Source organism: Myodes glareolus, chromosome 9 (genome assembly GCF_982192425.1).
Source record: "Myodes glareolus chromosome 9, mMyoGla1.1, whole genome shotgun sequence".
In the NCBI taxonomy this organism is placed as follows: domain Eukaryota; kingdom Metazoa; phylum Chordata; class Mammalia; order Rodentia; family Cricetidae; genus Myodes; species Myodes glareolus.
In genome coordinates this window covers 54,775,443-54,797,654 of record NC_142034.1, presented here as the reverse complement: position 1 = coordinate 54,797,654, position 22,212 = coordinate 54,775,443, and the positions used below count along the sequence as shown (strand labels likewise).

Genomic DNA, 22,212 nt, shown 5'->3' with positions numbered 1-22,212 from the left:
GTCATAGCTGGACGCCATGGTGAATACATTGAATATCACTTTAAGACCAGTTGTATAGGGGCTGGAGAAATGGTTCCACATTTAAGAGCACTTGGTGGTCTTACAAAGGATCCAGGTTCGATTCCCAGCACTCACATGGCAGCTCACATAACTGGTAACTCCGGCTCCAGGGCATCTGATGCCATCTTCTGACCTCCATGGACATCACACACACACACACACACACACACTCTGCACATGCACAATGCAGGCAAAACACCATATGTGGAAAGAATCTTTAAAACACTTTCAAAAGACTTGATATATACTTTAAGGTAGTTATACTGGTAGATTTTATGTGTTTTAAAACAACTGAAACAAACTCCCCTCCGAAAAAGGTTGTGTGTTTCTCTACACCCCGTATTATAGCAAATGCTCATTGCTTAAACTGTGTGTCTTATATTAATCTGACGATGGAGACTTCCCTACTAAATTTAAATTCGCAGCTCATAGTTTCCAGATAACTGAAACCCTGGTACAGCTAAATTCCAAATCATCGCCACCTACCCTCAACCCTTCAGGCACTATTGAGTTTTTACTGTGATCTTTGTGGGGGGGGATCATTAATGGTTTGGAGAGCGTAATTTTTTTGGAAGTTATATATGTCCCATGAAATGTTTACATTTCTTTTTATTCCTAACTGATATTCATTGAGAGTCTCAACTTTGAATTAAGATAACCTTTTTTTTTTCCCTTTGTTTTGTTCTTTGAGACAGGGTTTCTCTGTTTTGCCCTGGCTGTTCTGGAGCTCTCTTTGTAGATCTGCCTGTAGATTTAAAACTCACAGAGATCCTTTTGCCTCTGACTCACAAATACTGGGATTAAAGGTGTGCACCGCCACACCCAGCTAGCCAGGTCTTAAAGCAACTATATCTCTTTTCTGGGAAAGACATCTAGCCTAGAGTTTAGGAAAATTAATCTACTTTTTAAAAACTTTAATCTAGGCATTTATTTATTTATTCAGTGCCACGGTGTTGGGAAGTGATTAGATCATGAGAGGAGAGCCCTCATGCATGAGATTAGCACCCTAGGAAACAGGTTCTGCCAGGAAGGGTGGCTGCTACTCATAACCTTGGAGCTTGAGAGGCAGTGGCAGGAGAATCTCCACAAGTTCAAGGCCAGCCTAGTCTAGGTAGGGAGCTACAGACTATCTTAGGCAATAAAGTGAGACTACCTCAAAACAGAAAAATAAGGAGCAGGGAGAGGAAAAGTGGAGAAGAAGGGCAGAGGAGGAGAAGGAAAAAAGCAAGGGCAGCAACAATAGCAGCTGCTTGGCCATCCCAGGCCAGCAAAATGGCTCAGTGGGGAAAGGTGCTTGATGCCAAGCTTGGCAACTTGAGTTCAACCCCTCAAACCCATAAGAAGGAAGGGAAGGACCAACTCCTGTGCATTGTCCTCTGACCTCCACATGTATATACACACACGCGCGCACACATGCACACACACACACACACGCACACACACACACACACATGTAAACACACATACAGTGTAAATTAAGAAGAAAAAGGGGGCTGGAGAAGTGGCTTAGCAGTTAAAAGCGCATATTGTTCTTGTAGAGGACTCAGATTGATTCCTAGTACCCATGCTAGGGCATACAACTGCCTAGAACCCTGGCTCCAGAAACATCTGACACCTCTGGCCTCTGGCATTCCCCTTAGAATACCCCTCCCCATACACACATATACACACGGAGTTACGTGAGAGGCTGAGGAAGAAAAATGACAAGTTCAAGAACTCAGGGCTGCAGAGTGAGTTTAAGCCCAGCCCAGACAATGTAATGAAGAGCCTATCAAAATAAAAAACATTTACTAAGGGCTAGAGGGCAGGGAACATAGCTCATTTGGTGGAGTGTTTGCCTAGAATGAACCAAGCCTTGAGTCTGATTCCCAGCACCAAATAAACCCAGGCATCATGGCTCACACCTATAATCTCAGTATTTGGGAGTCGGAGGCAGGAGGACCAGGAGAGTTCAAGGTCATTCTTGACTGTACATCAAGTTCAAGGCCAGTCTTGGCTACAGAAAACTCTGTTTCAATAAACAACTTGAGTCCAATCCCTCAAACCCATAAGAAGGAAGGGAAGCAAAACAAACAAAAGATGAATTTGGCTCTTAAATTTTGCAACCTTTATCAGTAACAAGGGGAAAATGTTAATTTTGCCCATCTGTTTACTTTGTTTTGTCTTTTGAGATAGGGCCGACAACCCTGGAATATCTGGGACCAAACAATCTCTGTCTCAGATGCCTTTGCACACGGCTCTCCTGCCTGCTTCCTCTCACAAAGCCGTTGTCCTTGAATACATGCGGCTCATCCACTCAGAGCCCTAACATTGTGAACTCTGTGTTTGTCCAGGGAATGAATCATCGGCAGCAACTCCAGAGGTTCCATTGTTTAAGTATAAAGGAGCGACTTAATGGCTTGACCCAGGATGTGACTCATCCAGCCGAGGAACCTTTCCAAGCGGGTCACCTCACCTGTGGCTGTGACCTCCTGGGAAAGAGACAGTAAGAGAGAAGGCTTTGTGAGAGCTAGGAGGAGGATATGGCCACAGCATGGAGAGATGGGGATGTGTACAGAAGCCTGTCCATCCAGCCCGGATGAGTTCTCTGCACAGCCAGACCAGAAGAGGCCTTAAGGACATCTGTGCTTCTGACAGTGAAAACAACTGTGGTGGGGAAAGACAGAGACCAGCTATGGACAGGGCAACACAGAGTCACAAACATGGTGCCCAGTCCAGCTCTGTTGGTAATCAACCCATAGGTGAATAAAAAATTCACCCAGAAGCATGTGTAATGTAAAAAAAAATTATGTGTTTGTGTGTTGTCTTAGTTACTGTCCTATTAATGCTGGGAAGACACACAGGCTAAGGTAGCTTAAAGGAGAGAGTATTTAATGGGGATCTCCCTCACATTTCCAGAGGGTCAATCTGTGATCATCACAGTGAGCAGATAGGCATGGCGTTGGAACAGTGGTTGAGAGCTGTACATCCTGATCGGCAGGTAGCAGGGAGAGAGAGGGAGAGAGAGAAAGAGGAGAAGGAGGCAGAGAGAGAAAGAGAGAGGAGGCAGAGGAGAAAGGAGAGAGAGAGAAGAGAGAGAGGCAGAGAGGAGAGAGAGAGGCAGAAAGAGAAAGAAAAAATAGGCAGAAGCAGAGAAAGAGAGAGAGAGAAGAGAGGAGAAAGAAGAGAGAAGAGAGAGGAGGAGGAGAGAGAGAGAGAGAGAGAGACAGACAGACAGACAGACAGAGACAGCCTGTCTCTTGCCTGGCATGGGCTTTTGAAACCTCAAAGCCTGTCCCACACTTTCCCCAACAAGATCACAGCTCCTAATCCTTCTAATCCAAGCTGGGCAGTGGTGGCACACACCTTTAATCCCAGTACTTGGGAGGAAGAAGCAGGGGAATCTCTGTGAGTTTGAGGCCAGCCTGGTCTATGAAACACATTCCAGGACAGCTAGAGCTGTTACACAGAGAGACCCTGCCTCAGAAAAACCAAAATAAATAAATAAATCCTTCCAACCCTTTCAAAGAGTTCCTCTTCCTGGTGACTAAGCATTCAAATATATGAACCTGTGGGGGCCATTTTCATTCAAATCACCACAAGTCTGTATGCATGTGTATTTGTGTGTGTGTGTGTGTGTGTGTGTGTGTGTGTACGCACGTGCACATATTTCTGCGTGCATGTGTGCATACACTGATATTAACACAGATCATCTTTGGAAGGAAGGATGAGTTTTGTAAAAATTGGTTGCTTTCATGGAGTGAAGTTGAATGCTACAGAGTAGAAGGTGGGAAGACTTTATATTGTATATTCTTCTGTACCTTTGAATTTCAAGTTAATTTCAACATGAGTATATTATCTAGGAACAAAGTTGTTCCTAGATACAACTTTAGTGATAAAGTTGTATACATTATCACTTTGTTGTTGAGACAGGTCTCTTTATATCGCCCTGATTGTCCTGGAACTCACTCTGTAGACCAGGCTGGCCTCCAACTCACAGAGATCCGCCTGCCCTTTCTTCCGAGAGCTGGCACTAAACACATGTGCCACCACAGCTTGCACATTATCTCTTAAAGCTATGATTTTAAAAATCAAATGGCAGACAAGGAGTTCTGAATTCTTTTGATAGTAGTACTTGACTGTTCTTCATGGTTAGAAGTCAGCTGTGAATGCATCCTGTAGGAAGCTGTCTACCTTGTCTACCTTCCCCAACTTCTAGACAGCCCTACCCTCACCAAGTACAGACACCCCTCCTGCCATTCCAGGCTCACAGTTGCCATCTTGACCCTACTGACCCATTCCCTTGTCGGAAACTGACCCGCTACCCACACGCTGTCAGTCAATATCCCAAAGCCTAGCCAAGGCTGTGACAGAGGTAACTGTCGATCTCCGGAAGGAGTCTGGGGCAACAGTGTCCTGTGACCCACAGAGACACAGGGCCCCTGGGAGCCTTCTGCACCGTATGCTTCAGACAGACCTAAACAAGACCTGGAGCAGGGGAAGAGAGCTCACTGCTGCATGGTAACAGAGTTGGGTGCAGCATTGAGTGGGGAAAGATGGTCATGAAGAGAGAAATGAACAGCTCCAAAAGGCCAGAGGGAAGCTCACCTCCCGCAGCTTTTCCTGGGCCTCCGCTAAGGCTGCTTGCTTCTCCTGAAGCTGGGCCAGGGCGGCATTCATGCGGATCCTCTTGGGCTCAACCACTCGGTACAGACGCCCATACAACTGTGAGAAGACAGCCAGGCTTCGGGGACTCCAACCAATCACCAACCCACAACCCACCAAGCACCTTCCTTCTCCTCTGTGCCCGCCACCCCCCAGCTTGTCCAGGACTGCCCCTTGGTTCCCACACACTCTGGCCACCACCTACCTCCATGGCCCGCACCCACATGCAGAGGGATTTAGCAGCCAGGGAGACTCTGCCGATAATATCAGGCTGGAAGTCAGGCTGGGCACAGTAGGCACCAATCTTCTTCAGCACCTTATCTGAGATGTTGTCTTTGTCAAAGTTGATCAGCGACTTGATGAAATTCTGTTCGCCTGTGGTATGACATTTTGAGGCCTCACCCAGAGGACCAAATCCTATTCTTGCCCCGCTCTACCGCCACTCCTTATTGTTTTCCAGTTCCCAAGGCCAAGATATTTGACCCCTTCTGATCTTGCTCCTTTCGCTGGCATCCTCTCGGCCCCCAGGACCCCCTCGATCTCCCCAGCCTCATCTCCTACTCCCTTCCCTTGACAAACAGTTAAATCGCCCTACCCGGCATTCCTTTTATGTGCTGTGTACTTTCTTCTGGACAAAAACTGACGAACTGTAGCTACATTCTGCTGTGGGAACCCAAAGCTGAGGAAGCCACAGATTGAAACTAGAGTCCCGAGGCCAGACAGATGGCGTGGTCAGTAAAGTGCTTAAAACACGCGTGAAGTGTTTGATTCCCAAAACTTAAGTAAAAAGGTAGGTATGGTAGCAAGCATCTACAATCTACATCACTAGCACTGGGAAGCAGAGTGCCTAGTGAGTCAGCCTGGGTAACCAGCGACCCCAGACCACAGTTAGACACCCTGTTTCAAAAACAAAACAGGCAAACAGTTCCTGAGGAACAACACCCATCACTGACTTTTGACCCTCATAGACAGACAGACAGACAGACACACACACACACACACACATGCCTGCACACATGCACTCACACATCTCACACATGAACATGATGGCACATATACATAAAGAAAGAGTAAGGAAGTGAGACAGAGACACAGAGAAAGACAGAAGAGTCATTTCTTATTTTCTATTCTTGTCCTTCTTTGGCATGGAGGCATTCTTGCCCTTGGATCTTCCCATGCATTCTGATTGCTTCAGAATGATTTTCTTCTGGTTATGGTGAGAGGAGCCAGTTCCTGCTATAAACTCCTAAAGAATCCCAACAAATGTTTAAGGTCTTCCCTCTTAATCTCTGTGCTCCTGCGGGGACAGGGTCTGCAGACGGCCCTTACAGAAGGTCTGAGAGGGTCTCTGGCATCTCAGAGGGCCCTAACAGAAGGTCTGTGGGGGGTGGCCTTTGTGGAAGGCCTGAGGGGGTCTCTGGCACCTCAGATGGCCCTTGCAGATGATGAACTACACTTGATCAATAAACACCGGACAAATGGAAGTCTCTTCCAACAATGTCCTCTGCTTACCTAACTGCCGCTTTGCCTCTGCCCACGTGGGCTCATTGCCTCGGAGAATCATGACTGCCTGCATTACCATCTCCACCTGGGCAGGGGGTCTTCCATACGACTTGATTTCACCTATATCCTTCTTGTTCAGAGACTCCAAAGCCTGGAGAAAGGGATTAACTGAGAGAACTGGGCCAGAGTCAACTCAGATAGCAAGACGAGTCCTTCCCGAACACAGGGCCAGGGCCGACTACGATGCCACCTTCTCCCGCCCACCCCCACTTCCCAGTGACTCTGAGGGCAAAGAAGGCTGGCCCCATCCCCACTCCTGCACCATGTAATGGCAGCCTCTGGTACCCGCATGGCTTCTTCAAGGGCAGGCAATGCCTCCTCTAGATCCTTCTGGGCATTGTCTGCCAGTGCCTGACACTTGACTTCCTCAATAGCAATCTTCTCACTGTTGGCAGTGACTGCCTAGAGATGAAAAGAAGATACAGGACTTTGCCTTTGTCTTGAGCAAAGGCGGGGGGCGACAGAGCCGATGAGAAGGATGGACAGGAAACCAAGGAAGAGGTGAGGAGGGGGTAAGTGATGGGGCCAGGAAGCCTCTTCCTGGGGACCCTGGCAGAGTGGCGCAAGGGCAGGACCTCTGACCTTCTGCTGCTCGTCCGCTTCCCGCTTCTGCTGCACTATGATGACCAGGTACTCTTCGCACTGTTTCTGGAACTCGGCCACCTTTTTCTTGGCATCCTCCAGCTCCAGGGACATCACTTCTACTTTTTCTCTGGTTTCATCGATCTTAAATAATCCAGTCCGCAGCTTATTGGCTTGGTCCAGCAGCTCCTGCCGTTTTTCTCCGAGAAGCCTGTAGAGGAGCTTGAGGTAAGCTGTGTGTGTGGAGACGCTCTGAGAAAGGAGGTGTCCTCCATAACGGTCCTTCCTCAAACACCTCAGTCTCTCTCTTTCTGCCCTCACACACGAACACAGTCTGCTTCCTGCCTTTACATAGCTTGGTCAGGTCGTTAGCATTTCCAACAAACTCTTCACAGGTCTTCTTCTCCCTCTCACTTGTTCTCTACACCATGGTCGGAGTCAGGTTGTTGAGAACCATTCTGACACATTACTTCTCCTACCTCGGGCTCTTCCGGGGACCACATCGTGCAGCAGGCAGCTGGACTGCAATGGTCCAGAAAACATGAACCCACCCAAAGGGGGCAAGTGAGCCCCACTGAGCCTCTCCCTCTCTCCGTAGGAATCAACGAAAAGACAATCTTCCTACATTTCTGCTTACAGAGAAGCCAGAAATCGGAATTTTTTAAAAATAAATATGTGGGTATTTCCTGGACTAAAGGGTTTATCAAAATGATTGGTGGGGCTGGAGACATGGGGCTCAGTGGTTAAAAGCACTGGATGCTCTTCCAGAGGACCCAGGTTCAATTCCCAGCGCCCACACGGCAGCTCACAACTGTCTGTAACTCCAGTTCCAGGGGATCTGACACCAATGCACATAACATAAACTTTTAAAATGATTGGTAAATAGAAAAAGGGGAAATGTTACCCTGTATGTTCGGACACACAGGGCTCACCCATACAGCACTAGGAAACAATGCCTAGCACACAGTAGGTGCTTAAAAATACATGTCAAATGGGTGAATTTATGCTATTATCGTTTTTACAAATTGCTTTTTTTTCCAGCTTTAATCAAAACACCCAATCCATGTGACTGCAGTGGGTCATGCTTGTGACCCCAGTCCTAGGGTGGCTGAGGCAGAAGAATTGCTGTGAGGTTATCCTCAGCTACATAGTGAGTTCAGAGCCAGGCTGGGCTGCGTATGTGAGACACTGTCTGGAGGAAAGTCAAATAAGATAAAATACCCTTCCTAATAAGCCAGCAATAGTGTTCCCCTGACTTCCACAAACCACTCGGCTCAGCCGAGGAACTGACAGACAGACATCTGAAACAGCATGGGGCTTGGTCTCTGCACCTGAAGTGGGGCCCGAGGCCTCAGCCTGTGCAATCTGATTCTAACTCCAAGTAGACAGTGTAGGATCAAGCTGAATTGTAAGACGCTCAGTCACTGTGTTCAAAGCGAAGTACTGGGTTAGATGCGAGGGCAGAAAACACTTCACTTTTTCTGGTTGGTCTGCGCTGCTTGTATTTTTCATTTTGGTTATATTCGTGTGCTAGGGCACACACATATGGATCTGTATCTCTGGCCCTATTTGCTTGTGTATTTTTAATTTGATTTATTTTTTTTCAAACAGGGTCTCACTATGTAGCCCTGGTTGTCTTAGATCTTACTGTGTAGACCAGACTAGCCTCAAACTCATAGAGATTCACCTGCCTCTGCCTCCTGAGAGCTAAAGCAGGCGCCACCACTCCCAGCCTTGTGTATTTTTGAGACAAGATCCTTGTACATAGCCAGACTGTCCTTGAATTCATAATCCTCCTACATCAGGCTTCCTAGTGGGGGCTTATAGGCATGTGTCACTATGCCTAGATATTTCATACAAATGGCCAGCCTAAGGGACCCTAGAGGGAGAGAGGGAAAGATTACAAACATTATGGTAAACTCTGGAAAATATAGAGAACCGTCCCAGTAAATAAGGACAGACAGGGTATGAGGAGGCACTAGAGCTTTGGGCCGTGACTGGAGGTCTAGCAAAGGCCCTCCCCACAGAAGCCCCTCCTCTCATTAACTTCCAGGGAACAATTAAGACCCTCTGTGACTCTGCCATCCCACCTTAGTGCCCACATCCTCCAGCCTCTCTCCTTGGCCACATTCTGGGTATTTTCACCAATCAACACTTTTGAAAGACAGCCCCCTGCCCTCCTTATCTCCCGGTTTCCGTACTTTTTATACCCAGACACGAGCTCCAGGTAGTTTGTGGGTGTGACATAGTTGTGTCTCCGCAGTTCCAACAGCATCTTCTGGGAATACTGAGCCACAGACCAGTGCATGGTGACAAAGATCTGGGCCACTTTCCTGTGGATCTGAAGTGAACAGTATAGAGTGGAAGTCAGGGTGTGGATCAGGGGATGGAGGGGAGGTGTGGGTGTGGCCAACTTTGGGGGGAAGGGCTCACATTCTCCTGTGTCCCCAAGTCCACGCCTATCAGGTATTTCTCAGCCACCTCTAACAAGGCCTCCCGGGGCCACTCTGAGAACCAGTTGATGGTCGTGCAGTTCACCAGGGCTGGGTACTGACGAATCCAGTTCCTAGAGAGAAGGCGAGGGCATTAAATCTCCGCACTGACGCCCTTAGCTTCCTAATACATGCCCAACTGCTTTGCAGATCCTGGGGGCCCCATCCTCCTCCTCCTCGTGTGGATTTATCTCCGCACACACAGTCCCGCACAACATTTAGAAATGGCCTCCGATCAGAAAGGCCCAGATCCACATTTTGCAGATGTTGATCTTGAGCAAGTATCTAACATACTCAGACATCACTTTCCTCAGCCTTAGAAGGGGATTAACAGTATATACCAAGATTGTTGGGAATTTGGTGAGGTAACCCAAGAAGAATGCTTAGCATGCCACCCCTGTGATAAATACACCATATGTCATAAAATTAAAAACATAAGCAAAACAGTAACCCAGTTTGTCTTGTCCTCTTCATAAGTTTATTTTGGTTTTATTTTTGAATTTTTTATTTATTTTTATTTTATATGCATTGGCGTTTTGCCAGCATGTATGTCTGTGTGAAGGTGTCAGATCTTGGAGTTACAGACAGTTGTGTGCTGCCCTGTGGGTGCAGGGAATTGAACCCAGGTCCTCTGGAAGAGCAGTCAGTGCTCTTAACCACTGAGCCATCTCTCCAAGCCCCCCCCCTTTCTTAAAGACAGGGTCTCACATACAGCCCTGGCTCCACTGGTTCTTGCTATGTAGCCCAGGCTGGCTTCAAATTTGCAGCAATCTTCTTGCTTTAGCCACCAGAGTTCTGAGATTATAGGTGTGCACTGTCTTGCCCAACCTCCTCCTCCTAGATCTGATTGTCCTGAAATATCTACTTATACCAAGAATGGATAAAAATTGTTATGTACACATACTATGCAATTCTATTTATCCTCTAACAAAAAAGAAGACAATCTTGTCCTACAGTACAATATGGATGAAGCTTGAGGACATAATAGAAGTGAAGTAAGTAAGTCACCATTCCACGTGTCGTCAAAAGCCACCAAATTCAGAGATGAAAAGTAGAAAGGAAGTTTCTGGAAGCTGGGGGTAGGGAGTCACTCTCTGCTGGGTAAGGATTTTGAGTCTGGGAAAATGGGCTCTAGTGGGCTGTTCCAGAACAATATGGGTACCTAACACTACGGACCTGTGGAGGGAGTCACATGGGACACCCTAACAGGCAGCGTCACCTGAAGGGGTCTCCCACTGGGCTTAGGCACAGCACGATGTGCAGGTTGTTCCGCACGCGCTCAATGAGGTAGGCGAAGAGGCTGTCGGAGGATTCTGATATCTGCTCTGCCCGGGCCTGGTCTATGATCTGGCTCTGGATCTGGACAAAAGCCACAGTGAGTCAGAGCACTCACCACAGAGGTTAGGCTGGCAGACTGTGGCCTGGGGGGAATGAATGGTGAGAGGTGACCCTTCAGTCTCACAGGGCCTGACCTGACGGCTGGGGATGGTACAGAAACAGACATGGAGTCTGTGGTTCTGATGATTGTTAGAAAAGCCAAAGAGCCAACCTAGTACTGAAGGAACTGTACCTCTTCAAATTCGTCAGATTTGTAGAGATTGGGGACTTCTCCTGAGCTAAGGATGTTGTTGATGTCTTCTAGGAAGGATTCATCAGCTATTTGGGTGTCCACAAAAAGGAAGGACGTGGTCTTGAGCTCCACCCCCGCCTGGCGATACAGGCGCTTGATATCTGGACAAGCAAGAAAAAGACAAGGCAAAGACTTCCTTTACACGCACCATCCTCGTCTTCCACGCTTCAGGACCCTCCCTTAGCCCATAAGGACCCACAGGAGCCACGCCACCGTCCTATGCCGGGCATGCAGTGGCCAGGGGCATCTCACCACCTTGCATGGCGGTCACTCAAGCAGGTCATCCTCCATTCTCAAACCTCCACCCTATTCCAGGTCAGGAACCCAGGCATACCTTCTCGGAACTCCTGTTTGCGATAGTGTTTGGTGACCTCGATCTGGAACGTGTTGTACTCGCAGATGGAAGAGGCCAAGCGGGCCAGACTCTGCCGTCCACTGCCCCCAATCCCCACCAAGAGCATGTTGCCTCGAGGCTGTCCAATTACCCGCACAATCCGCGTGACTGGGGAGTGGGATAGGGGCAATGCACGGGGTGAGCAATCCCAACCAACTTCCATGTCCTAGGTTGGGGACCAAAACCTCTGAGGCTGAAGCAGAGGAGTCAAGTAAGAAGAAGAGGTTGGGGCCCCAGGCTCTGGTGGTGACTCAGTTTTAGCCTTCACCTGGCCCACTAAACACCCTTGTGATAGGTGTGGTAGCGTAGACAGGAGGGTCACAAGCTGAAGACCAGCTTACTCTAGATACTTATTTTCAAACCAGCTAGGGCCACGCTGAAAGACCCTGTCTCAAAAACAAAAATGAGTAAGCAAACAGACTTCACTGGGACAAGAATATGTTGGACCAGAAATGAAAAGGACTCTAGAGCTTGACTTGGGAGAGCCCTTTGCAGGGAAGCCGTGGGTGGGAGGAGCGAAGGGCCCGGAGTAGCCAGCACTTACTGTGTTCAATGGCCTCTCGGAAGAGCACCAGCTGCATTGGCACAACAGAGGGGGAAAGATTGTACTCATTTAGGGCCGTTTCCATGGCTGCCTTCAAGACCGTCAGATCTACCAGGTCTTCATAGACCTTGGGCTCCTTCATGAAGTCCCCTAGGCCATGGGAGAAAGGCATCAGAGTCCCCAACACCTGGTCCTCCCAGAGGTCCCTTAAGGCCATTAGCATTGGCAATCCATGCCCTGGCCTTCTAACCCCAACCTCCTAAGACCCAAAGCAGTCCTAGCTCCTGACTCACCAAAGATAGGAGAACGTTTGTTGGGGCAGAGATTATGAAATGTGAGGTCAAAGAAGGTGCCGAGTTTGTCACTTAAGATGCCCACGAAGGCTTCCATGTCCGTTGCATCAACCAGTCTGTCTGAGAAGACTCTGTGGAGAAACAGTTGGGGAGGGACTTAGGGCTAAAGAGGAGAACAGCCCTGGGGAAGGCAGGGATTGGCCGGCAGCCGGGGAAGTGCATCTGACCAGGGCACAAGGACACATCACCTGAAACACTCATGGATCCAGAGTCTGGTGATGCTGGACTTGGTATCATGGAAGTCCTTGTTCGCTCTAAGCATGCCCTGGAAAACCTGGAAAGTTGGAACAGTGACTGGGGTAAAAGGCAGAGAGAGATCCTTTGTCGGTCTGGAGGAGAGCAGAAAGCATGGCTGTGCGCCATCTCAGAAGTGATTGGTGCATGCTTTGCTGTGGAATTCTATTTTTAGTTTTTAAAGATTAAAAATCAATTATGTGGGGCTGAAGAGATGGCTCAGAAGTTAAGAGCACTGGCTGCTCTTCCAGAGGTTCTGAGTTAAATTCCCAGCACCCACATGGTGGCTCACAACCACCTGTAATGAGATCTGGTGCCCTCTTCTGGTGTGTAGTCATACAGGCAGATAGAACATGGTATGTATAATAATAAATCTTAAAAAATATATGTGTATGTATGTATATTTGTGTGTGTGTCACATATGTGCAGGAGCCCACAGTGGCCAGAAAAAAAAGGCACTGAGCTCCCCAGAGCTGGAGTTACTGGTGGTTATGAGCCACTCAGTATGGGTGCCGGGGACAAACTCGGGCCTCTGCAAGAACGGAAAGTACACTGGACATGGTGGCACACACCTTTAATCCCAGTATTCAGAGGCAAAGGCAAGTGGATCTCTGTGAGTTTGAGGCCATCCTGGTCTACATAGTGAGTTCCAAGACAGCCAGGGCTATACAGTGAAACTCTATCTCAAAAATAACCAAACAAAAAACAAAACCAAACAGAACAGAAAGCATTCCTAATGGCTGACCCCATCCATCTCCCCAGCTCCTAGCTATGGCATTCTTCTTAAAAGAAAAAAAAAGATTTATTTTTATTTTATGTACATTGTATGAGTCTGTGTCTACATGTATGTCTGTGTACCGCATGCATGCCGTGCCCGCAGAGGCCGGAAGAACTGGAGTTATAGACAGTTATGAGTCACCATGTGGGTGCTGGGAACGGAACCTAAGTCCTCTGCAAGAACAGTCAGTGTTCTTAACTACTGAGGCTCTACTATGGAGTGCGAAGGCTTATTTTAAGAAAAGGATGGTGGTGGCACACGCCTTTAATCTCAGCACTCAGGAGGCAGAGGCAGACAGATCTCTGTGAGTTCGAGGCCAGCCTGGTCTACAGAGCAGAGTTCCAGGACAGCCAGGGCTACACAGAGAAACCCTGTCTCAAAAATCAAACAAACAAACAAAAACAAACAAACCAAGGAAGAGGAAGCAGTAGCAGCAGGGGCTGAGGAGGCTGCACAAGGTCAAAGTGCAGAGGTCAGAGCAATGCTGACCTTGGAGATGTCCCGGAGGTTGAAGAGGTAATGGATCTTAGCGGGAGTGGGCAGGAAGCGCTGCACCACCGTGTTGTACACATCCAAAGTGGCCTCTGTCACCACGTTCCCGATGGGCTTTACCTCCTCCTCAAAGTCCTGAAGCTTCTGGTTGATCATGGTGCCAAATATGCGGATGATCTGCGATTCCTGGAAAGAGACCTCAGACTCACTTTCCAGGGCTCCTGGGCCCGCAGCCAGGGCCAGGGTGAGGCAAACATAGGGCTCTCTCATGGCAGAACTGAAGAAGCATTAATCAAACAAACAAAAACACCACTGAGAAATCATTTTTATGAAAAATATCCATAATAAACAAACATTCTAAATAGAGACGGGTCGGTACCATTGGCTCTTCTTTCATCCTGGGCTTCACTGTGGCTCAGTAGCGCACTGTACGGATTTTACATGTGGAATTTTGGTATCTTGTTCATGGAGAACTTTTTACATTACTTTTATTTTTAAAGTTAATTTTACATATCTGTATGTGGGTATGTGCATGCCTGCTACAGCACACGTGTGGAGATTATAGGCCAATCTGTGTGAGATGGTTCTTCTCTCCTCCCACCGCATAGGCCCCAGGGATAGGGCTCAGGCTGTAAGACTTGGTGGCAGGTGCCTTTACCTACTTGATTTAATTTTATTTATTTATTTATTTGTTTGTTTGTTTGTTTTTTTTTTTTGAGATAGGGTTTCTCTGTAGCTATGGAACCAGTCCTGGAACTTGCTCTGTAGACCAGGCTGGTCTCGAACTCACAGAGATCCACCTGCCTCTGCCTCCCTAGTGCTGGGATTAAAGGTGTGCGCCACCACCACCCAAATTTGACTTAATATTAATTTGAAGAAAATATTTAATTAAGAGCCAGGTATAGCGATACACGCTTATAAATGTGGCATTTGGGAGGCTGAGGTAGAAAGGGTTGAGTTTTAAAGCCACCTCGGCCTACATTTAGTGCGACCTTGTCTCAAAAACGAAGAAAAGAATATTTCTCCTGCTGCGTTTTATGTGACTTTGGCTTTCAGTCCCCTTAAGCTTGCACTCGCCTCTCCCTAACCCTAGCACCGCTTTGGCTGTTGGCTTTTTAAGATCCACCTTCCTGAGTTTGCTTCCACCCCAGGCGTTCTCTGTCCATGAAGACCACAAGCTCCATATTCCAGAGCCAGCAGGCCACACTTGAAAACCCTGCAGCTGTCCTGGCTCAGATGCCAAGGCTTCCACAGAGGGCCCCACCTCTGCTTGTCCACAGCTCCCTGAAAGCAACTCTGCTCAAGGCTCAGTGGCCTGGCTTGATCTGCTCCCTCACTCCATGGGCCTGGGATGGTTTTGCCAGGCACAGACCCCATCCCCACTCCCCATCCCACCCCCCATGGCCTCACAGTGGGGAAGGTCATGTTGATAATGTTGAATCTGCTCTGCAGCCTCGGGGAGATGACAGTCCGTCCACCCCCTGGAGGGCCCATGGCGGCCATCAGGAACATGTCCTAGAGAGCAGAGACAAAGATGGCGGAGACACAGTAGGATGAAGAGAGACAGGAACAGTGGTGATGTTTCATGACAGCTAGGACCCTGAATGTTTCTAATAGAAATAGTCCACGTCCGAGATGCTAGATCATTACACATCTATATCACATTTACATTAATTTACACAATTAATATTGCATGTATTAAAACATTATGCTGGCTGGGCACAGTGGGACGCTGTGTCTCAAATCCCTGAACTCAGGAGGCAGAGCCAGGAGAATCTCTGTGAGTTCAAGAGACCAGCCTGGTCTACAGAGTGAGTTCCAGGACAGCCAGAAATACAACATAGAAAGACCCTGTCTTTAAGAAAAGAGAGGAAAAGAAGAAAAGAAAAAGAAAGAAGAGAGAAAGTCCAGTAAGAGAGTCCTAATCCCGCAAGAGGAGAGCGACGACAGAAGGGAGATGTCTGGGCTGTGGGTGGGGGTTACGGCAAGCCTGGGAAAAGGAGAAGAGTCTGTGAACATGGGGTTAAGACCTGGCTCTGAGGACTTTGCTGACATGTGGGTGAGGAGAGGAGGCCTGGAGGCCAGGTGACATGAAGAATGAGCCTCTCAGGCCACCAAGTGGAGGACAGACTCAGTGAGGAGAGTTACAATGGGGATCAGCAACTCAGGAGCCAGATGTATGGGCCCCCTGGAGGGACAGTGCAGTCCTGCATAGGGAAGAACCCTAGGGCCCAGGGGAGCTGGGACTGGGTTCGCCTAGCACAGGAGAGAATAGTCTCAGGTGCTTACACGAATGTGCTTGATGCTCTGCTTCAGGCGATCATACCAGAAGCCATAGTCAATCCAGAGGCGTATCAGCTCCAGGGGTGGCTGGGACCCAAACATGTCCTTAGCAGGCATGTTTAGGTCATCCATAAAGGTGATCATGCTTTTGCCCCCGAATGGCACATACACACCCTTGGTTCGCTTCTCCACTCTGCTCTCGATGATGCTCTGCACGTTGTTCGATGTAGTCTGGTGGGAGGGCAGAGCAGATGTGAGGGTCCTCAGAGAAACCAGGGACCATGATGTAGTCTGGTGGGAGGGCACAGCAGATATGGGGGTCCCCAGAGAAACAAGGGATCATGATGTAGTCTGGTGGGAGGGCACAGAGCAGATGGGAGGGTCCCCAGAGTAACAAGGGACCATGAAGGCCTGTCAGCTGAGCACCTGCGTTCCAGGAGAGAGCCGATGGCAAGGAGCTGGCAGTCCAAGCCCCCTGACATACCTGTGCAGACATGTTGACAATGAGCACTGACCACTGGCTGGAGGGCAAGGACTGCAGAACACTCTGGGCTATGGAGGTCTTTCCAGTTCCTACAGGACCCACCAGCAAGACCGGATTCTGGTTGGCCACCAAGGTGCTGACTAGATAGTTGTATCGGACGGTATCGACAGTAGGTACCATGATCTTATAGAAAGGTGCGCTAGGGAAGAAGGAACGGTGTCTGTCTTAAGGACCATTTGGCTGCCCCCATTTAGCTTTCACTTCCTCCTTCCTCTTAGCATTTATTTTCTTCTGGTGCCACCATGGTCTACTCACCCGTCCTGCCCTCTAGGTCCTGGAGGTGTGGCATTCTCCTTGAAGGCCCTGTTCCGAGTCCCCTAGACCTTACTTCCTAAACCCAGTCGTCTCTTCCCTGGAGTTGGCTTTCTCCTTTCGCTGTTCACCCTGGCTTCTGACCCCATCACCTTTGACATATCTGCCACCGATTGCAGGACCAAGCCCTACGCAAACCCCAGGCTCTGCTCTCACTTTGGAGGATAACGCCAACTCTTTGGGAGCTTCTCCTCAAATGATGTCCAAGTCCGCATCTTGGGGTTCACGAAGTATTCATATACTGTATCCTAAGGAAAGAAGATGAGTCATGCTTCCGGACTCCGTCAGCTCTGACCAGGCAGAGAGAGGGCTTGTGGACTGACGGGGAGGAAGAGAGTGGCAGCAAAGTGGGAGGCCAGGCAGAGTCTGAAGACCAGCGATGCCTTGCAAGTCCCGGAAACGTAGGACATACGGGGCAGCTAGCTTTAAGAACCCTGACCTTATTGGGAAAAGAGCCCTCGATTTCCCGAAGGTAACTGTCAATCTTCTTGCGACCATCCTCATCCACAGAGGCACACACAGACCAGATCATGCTGAACACAAACGTCATCTCCACCATAAAGGCATAGTTATCAGTGTCGGCTGGGTTCAACTGGGCAGAGAAGAGAAAAGGTTCAGGAGCCCAGCGCGCTGAACTTGCCTTGAAACAAACTTCATTCCTCAAGATACAGAAGCCGCGCCTATAGGAGATTTAAAGACCTAGTCTAGCAGAAACCTTCTCTCCTGGTTCTGTGTGGGAACGCGTGACTGCTTTCCAGATGTCTTGTTCGTCTACAACTTACTCACGAATTTGAGATAAAATCTGGGACTCCTTACAGCACTGCCTTGGCTCAGAGCTGCCTCTAGGCTAAGTCTTAAGAACACAACTGTCATCTGGCCACCCTAGGCCTGCCCTGGAGGAGCACTCATGTTAAACTGGGTGTTCAAGGAGACAGACATGTGGTGACCTGTTTGTAATTGGAAATGACCTAAACATCTACCCGTAGAGGAAGGAGAAGTAAAACACAGGGATTAACATGGATGTGCACCTGCACATCGCGGTACTCAACTCAACGTCATGCTTTCGCTTTGACAAGCATGTTGCATGTATCAACATTCATTTCTTGGTTTTTTTGTTCGTTTGTTTTGTTTCTGAGCCCCGGCTGTCCTGGGACAGCTATGTAGAACAGGCTGGTCTCACATTTATGGGGCTCATCTGTGTCTGACTCCTAAAAGCTGAGATTTAGGGTATGCATTATCACACCACACCATAGTCTATTTCCTGAGCAGAACAACATCTATGGGTATTTGTGGGGCCTTATGTCAACAAGAGTTTTTGTTTGTTTGATTAGGTGTTTGTTTTTTGGTTTTGTTTTGTTTTGTCTTGTCTTGTTTTCTTTGTTTTTGGGACAAGGTCTTCCTGTACAGTCCAGGCTGGCCTGCAATTCCCTGTGTAGACCCAGGAGGCTTTGTACCACTGGCTTTGAGCACCTTTAATGCACCTAAAATGATACAAACGTACTTCAGTAGTTACTTCTGTAAGGGGAAAAGAAAACAAATTAGGAAGGGAGAGATGAACGAACATGGCTTGAAAAGCCTGCTATGATGGCTCAGGTCTGCAATCCCAGCACAGAGAAGGCGCAAGGATCAAAAGTTCAAGGCTATATAGCCAGATCCTGTCTTTAAAAGGGGAAAGAAACATCTAATTTTTAAAAAGAAACTAAACTCAATGATTACTTACAAAATTAAATTTTAGCTTTGGATTCGGGCAGTGGTAGTGCATGCCTTTAATCTCAGCACTCGGGAGGCAGAAGCAGGTGGATCTCTGTTCTCTGTAAGTTCGAGACCAACCTGATCTACAAATCAAGTTCCAGGACAGCCAGGGCTGTTACACAGAGAAACTCTGTGTCAAAAAACCAAAACCAAACAAACAAACAAAAAATAGCCAGGTGCAACTGCTCACACCCATAATCAACACACCGGGGAGGCAGAGTCAGGAGGATCCCTGGGGCTTGCAGGCTGGCCAGTCTAGCCAAATCAGGAAGTTCCAGGTTCAGTGAGAAATCTTGCCTCAGAAAACAAAGTAAGAGGAAGAGTGACAAAGGAAGATGAAGACACCTGATGTTGCCTTCTGTCTCCATGTGCACATGCGCACACATACACACATACTCATAAATATGTACACACCAAATACAGCAATAATACTAAGCTTAGTCATGCATGGTGGCGTGCACCTTTGTCAGAAGGATCCAAGCTGCCAGCATGACATAGTTTAAGTTTAAATTAAGTTTAAATCATTCCAGCTCACTAGTGAACACATCCTACTCAGAGCCCATGGTCTCCCTTCCCTGCCTGAGGGGTCCATGACAGATGCTGTTGTTCTGGAAGTCGGCCTGGAGCCCAGAGGGCTGCCTGACTCCGTGTGTGGGAAACAGCCCACCAACTCAGCATCTTCCCGCCATCTCTGACATATCACAGAGGCGCAGCCGCGGCCAGAACTGAGGAGCTCTTGGCAGTGATGCTTGGGACTACAGATAAATCTGCACATGCTTATAATCTACCTCTGAGAGGCAGAGGTCGGAGGCTTGTCATTAGTCTGTGGCTCGCCAGGACTGCACAGAGAACACAGTAGAGACAGGATTATAGGATTCTGTCCAGTGTGGAATGACAGACTTGGCCTTGTAACAATCCTCAACCATCAAAATAGAGAGAGGATCTCTGGCCTGTTAGATGAGGCAGGGACTCTGCGGTCACTTAGCCCTCACCCAGGAGCCCGCAGCCGTCAGCGGGGCCCTGTCCACCACAACCATGTGTGACGAGAAGGCAGGGATAAAAACTTTTGTAGACGGGTTGGAAGAGACACGCGATAGGACTTAGTGGAGCATGCTACTCAGGCGGTGGATAAGTATTACCATGGTACTGCCAGCCACACCTTTCTTTCTCTTTTTTCTTTTCTTTCTTTCCTTCTTTTTCCTTCTTTCTTTCTTTTTTGAGACAGGGTCTCTCTACATAGCCCTGGCTATACTGGAATTCACAATGTAGACCAGGTTAGCCTTGACCTCACAGAGCTCCTCCTGCTTCTGACTTCTGAGTCCTGAGATTAATGGCACATCCCAGTACAACTGGCTCGTTTTTTTTTCTTTTTCTTTTTCTTTTTGTTCTTTTGTTTTGAGGCAGGGTCTCACTGTGTAGTGCAAGCTGTCCTTGAACTCAGTTTACAAACCAGGCTGGCCTAGAATCCATGATCTTCCTGATCTTCCTACGTGGGCTTCATAAGTCTGTGGTTCCAGGTGTATGCCACTATTCCTGGCCATGACGAGTAACTCACAGCTGCTCATTATATAATCATAGTTTTGTTACCTGGTAACATTGTTAAAAATAATGCAAAGTATTTTATAAAGCAACAATTTCATCTCAACAGCAACAACAATTTTTTTTTAGCCTTTCCTCCCCAATTCTAAATGGAACAAAATTTTTCTTAACTATCAATTCATCTGAAATTTTCTAGAACTTCTCATCAGAAATGGTATACCAAGGAATATTAGCTGTGTTTTCAAAGTACAAAAAAAAAAAAAAAAAAAAAAAAGCCAAGGAGTGGAATATGAGTAGGAACTATAGGAAGAGCCCCTCTTGAGCTGGCCACGTATCGTTTCTTCCTTTCTTTTCCTTCTGTCCTGTGAATATGAGGCAGGCCTCTGCCGCTGAGTTTTCTACTAGCCCTTGTGACATTTAATTCCCAATTCCTAGTCTGGACTTTCAGCTTAGTAAATGTTCAAGCATGTGTAGCTATTCATTCATTCACATTCACACACACACCCCCTCCCCACCCCACCCCCACGGTCAGGCTGAAGCCTCTCCCATCCATACACACACACACACCCCTCCCCACCCCCATGGTCAGGCTGAAGCCTCTCCCATACACACACACACACACACACACACACACACACACACACACACCGCTCCCCACCCCCACGGTCAGGCTGAAGCCTCTCCTTTAAATTCCCCTTTCAAATCCTTGTTCAAATGGAAGGTGTCCAGGAGGAGTAGACACACACACCTCACCCCCCCGCCCCCCCACCCCGGCTCCTGCCCTGCCTGGACGGGCTCCTCTCCTTACCCCGTTCTCTGGTGTGGCCAGGACAGAGTAGAGCTTACAGAGGGAGATGATGCCGCTGTACTCGGGGACCGGCACGAGCTCATTGCAGTTATCCTTTTTGAAGTTCAGAATCTTGTTGATGAACTTTTCAAACATGCGCTGAAGGGGCTCTACTTCCGTCTGGATGTGAGCAGGAAGAGACGTTCTGCTTTGTCCACTGATGTTTACTCTGGGCCACCCTAGTCACTTCTCCTCAATTCCCTTTTTACCTTTGGCCGCTTGTCCAGCCATGACTGAACATACGGCTTCCAGCCCAGGTCAACATAGTCAGTGTAGACCATCCCACAGCGAGACACCGTGGCTGGAGAGGCCACAGCCAGGTTCTCTACTTCAAACAAGAGAGATACCTAAAGATACAGACTTTGGTCAGAACCTCATCATCTGCAGCACATCCAGAGTATAAAAACACCCTAGAATTCAGCATATATATATATAGAGAGAGGCGGGTAGTTCTCTGTGGCTTTGGAGCCTGTCCTGGAACTAGCTCTTGTAGACCAGGCTGATCTTGAACTCACATAGATCCTCGGCCTCTGCCTTCGAGTGCAGGGATTAAAGGTGTGCACCACCACCATCCCCACACGTCCTGAGGTTTATAAAAAGCTGCTTTCTGTGGTAGTTTGAATGAAGAATGGACCCCACATGTTCATGTATTTGAGTGTTTAGTCACCAGAGAGTGGCACTATGTTAGGAAGGATGGCCTTGTTGAAGTAGGCATGGCCTCACTGAAGGAAGTGTACCACTGGGAGGAGAGGGCTTTGAGGTTTTTAGAAGCCCACCCCAGACTCCGTCCCTCTGCCCCTCTGCCTTTGGAGCAAACTGTAGCGCTCTCAGCTCCAGCTCCGGCGTCCGCCTGCATGCCACCATGCTCCACCGTGATGAAGGTGGATTGAACCTCTGAGACTGTAAACGAGTCCCCGGTTAAATGGTTTTCTTATACCAGTTGCCTGGTTCCTGGTGTCTCGTCACAGCAATAGAACAGTGATTCAGACACTTTCTACAAGAAATTAGAGCTTATTCAAAATTATCAGAAAAAAAATCACTCTCTGGCTTGCATGGAAGAAGAGTGGGTGGCAGATGCCTATAACATGGCGTTTGGGAGGTAGAGACAGAGGTAGGAGACTCCGGAGTCAAGGTTAGCCTTAGCTACCTAGCAAATTCAAGGCTAGCCT

General features: G+C 48.2%; 1 protein-coding gene across 1 annotated transcript in view; it reads right to left on the bottom strand.

Annotated features, from left to right (window-relative positions):
- Dnah2 (dynein axonemal heavy chain 2) overlaps positions 1-22,212 on the bottom strand; it is a 114,906-nt gene that overhangs the window by 18,204 nt on the left and 74,490 nt on the right. The window contains exons 45-65 of the mRNA XM_087910446.1: positions 21,253-21,390; positions 21,005-21,163; positions 17,345-17,497; positions 17,062-17,153; positions 16,534-16,732; positions 16,056-16,280; positions 15,177-15,281; positions 13,764-13,952; positions 12,451-12,536; positions 12,203-12,333; positions 11,910-12,059; positions 11,306-11,473; positions 10,912-11,072; positions 10,561-10,700; positions 9,283-9,415; positions 9,051-9,190; positions 6,850-7,060; positions 6,553-6,669; positions 6,217-6,358; positions 4,910-5,079; positions 4,648-4,764 (exon numbers count right to left, since the gene is read on the bottom strand). Of these exons, the coding sequence (XP_087766572.1) occupies positions 4,648-4,764; positions 4,910-5,079; positions 6,217-6,358; positions 6,553-6,669; positions 6,850-7,060; positions 9,051-9,190; positions 9,283-9,415; positions 10,561-10,700; positions 10,912-11,072; positions 11,306-11,473; positions 11,910-12,059; positions 12,203-12,333; positions 12,451-12,536; positions 13,764-13,952; positions 15,177-15,281; positions 16,056-16,280; positions 16,534-16,732; positions 17,062-17,153; positions 17,345-17,497; positions 21,005-21,163; positions 21,253-21,390 (3,126 nt within the window). The remainder of the gene's footprint in view (positions 1-4,647; positions 4,765-4,909; positions 5,080-6,216; positions 6,359-6,552; positions 6,670-6,849; positions 7,061-9,050; positions 9,191-9,282; positions 9,416-10,560; positions 10,701-10,911; positions 11,073-11,305; positions 11,474-11,909; positions 12,060-12,202; positions 12,334-12,450; positions 12,537-13,763; positions 13,953-15,176; positions 15,282-16,055; positions 16,281-16,533; positions 16,733-17,061; positions 17,154-17,344; positions 17,498-21,004; positions 21,164-21,252; positions 21,391-22,212) is intronic.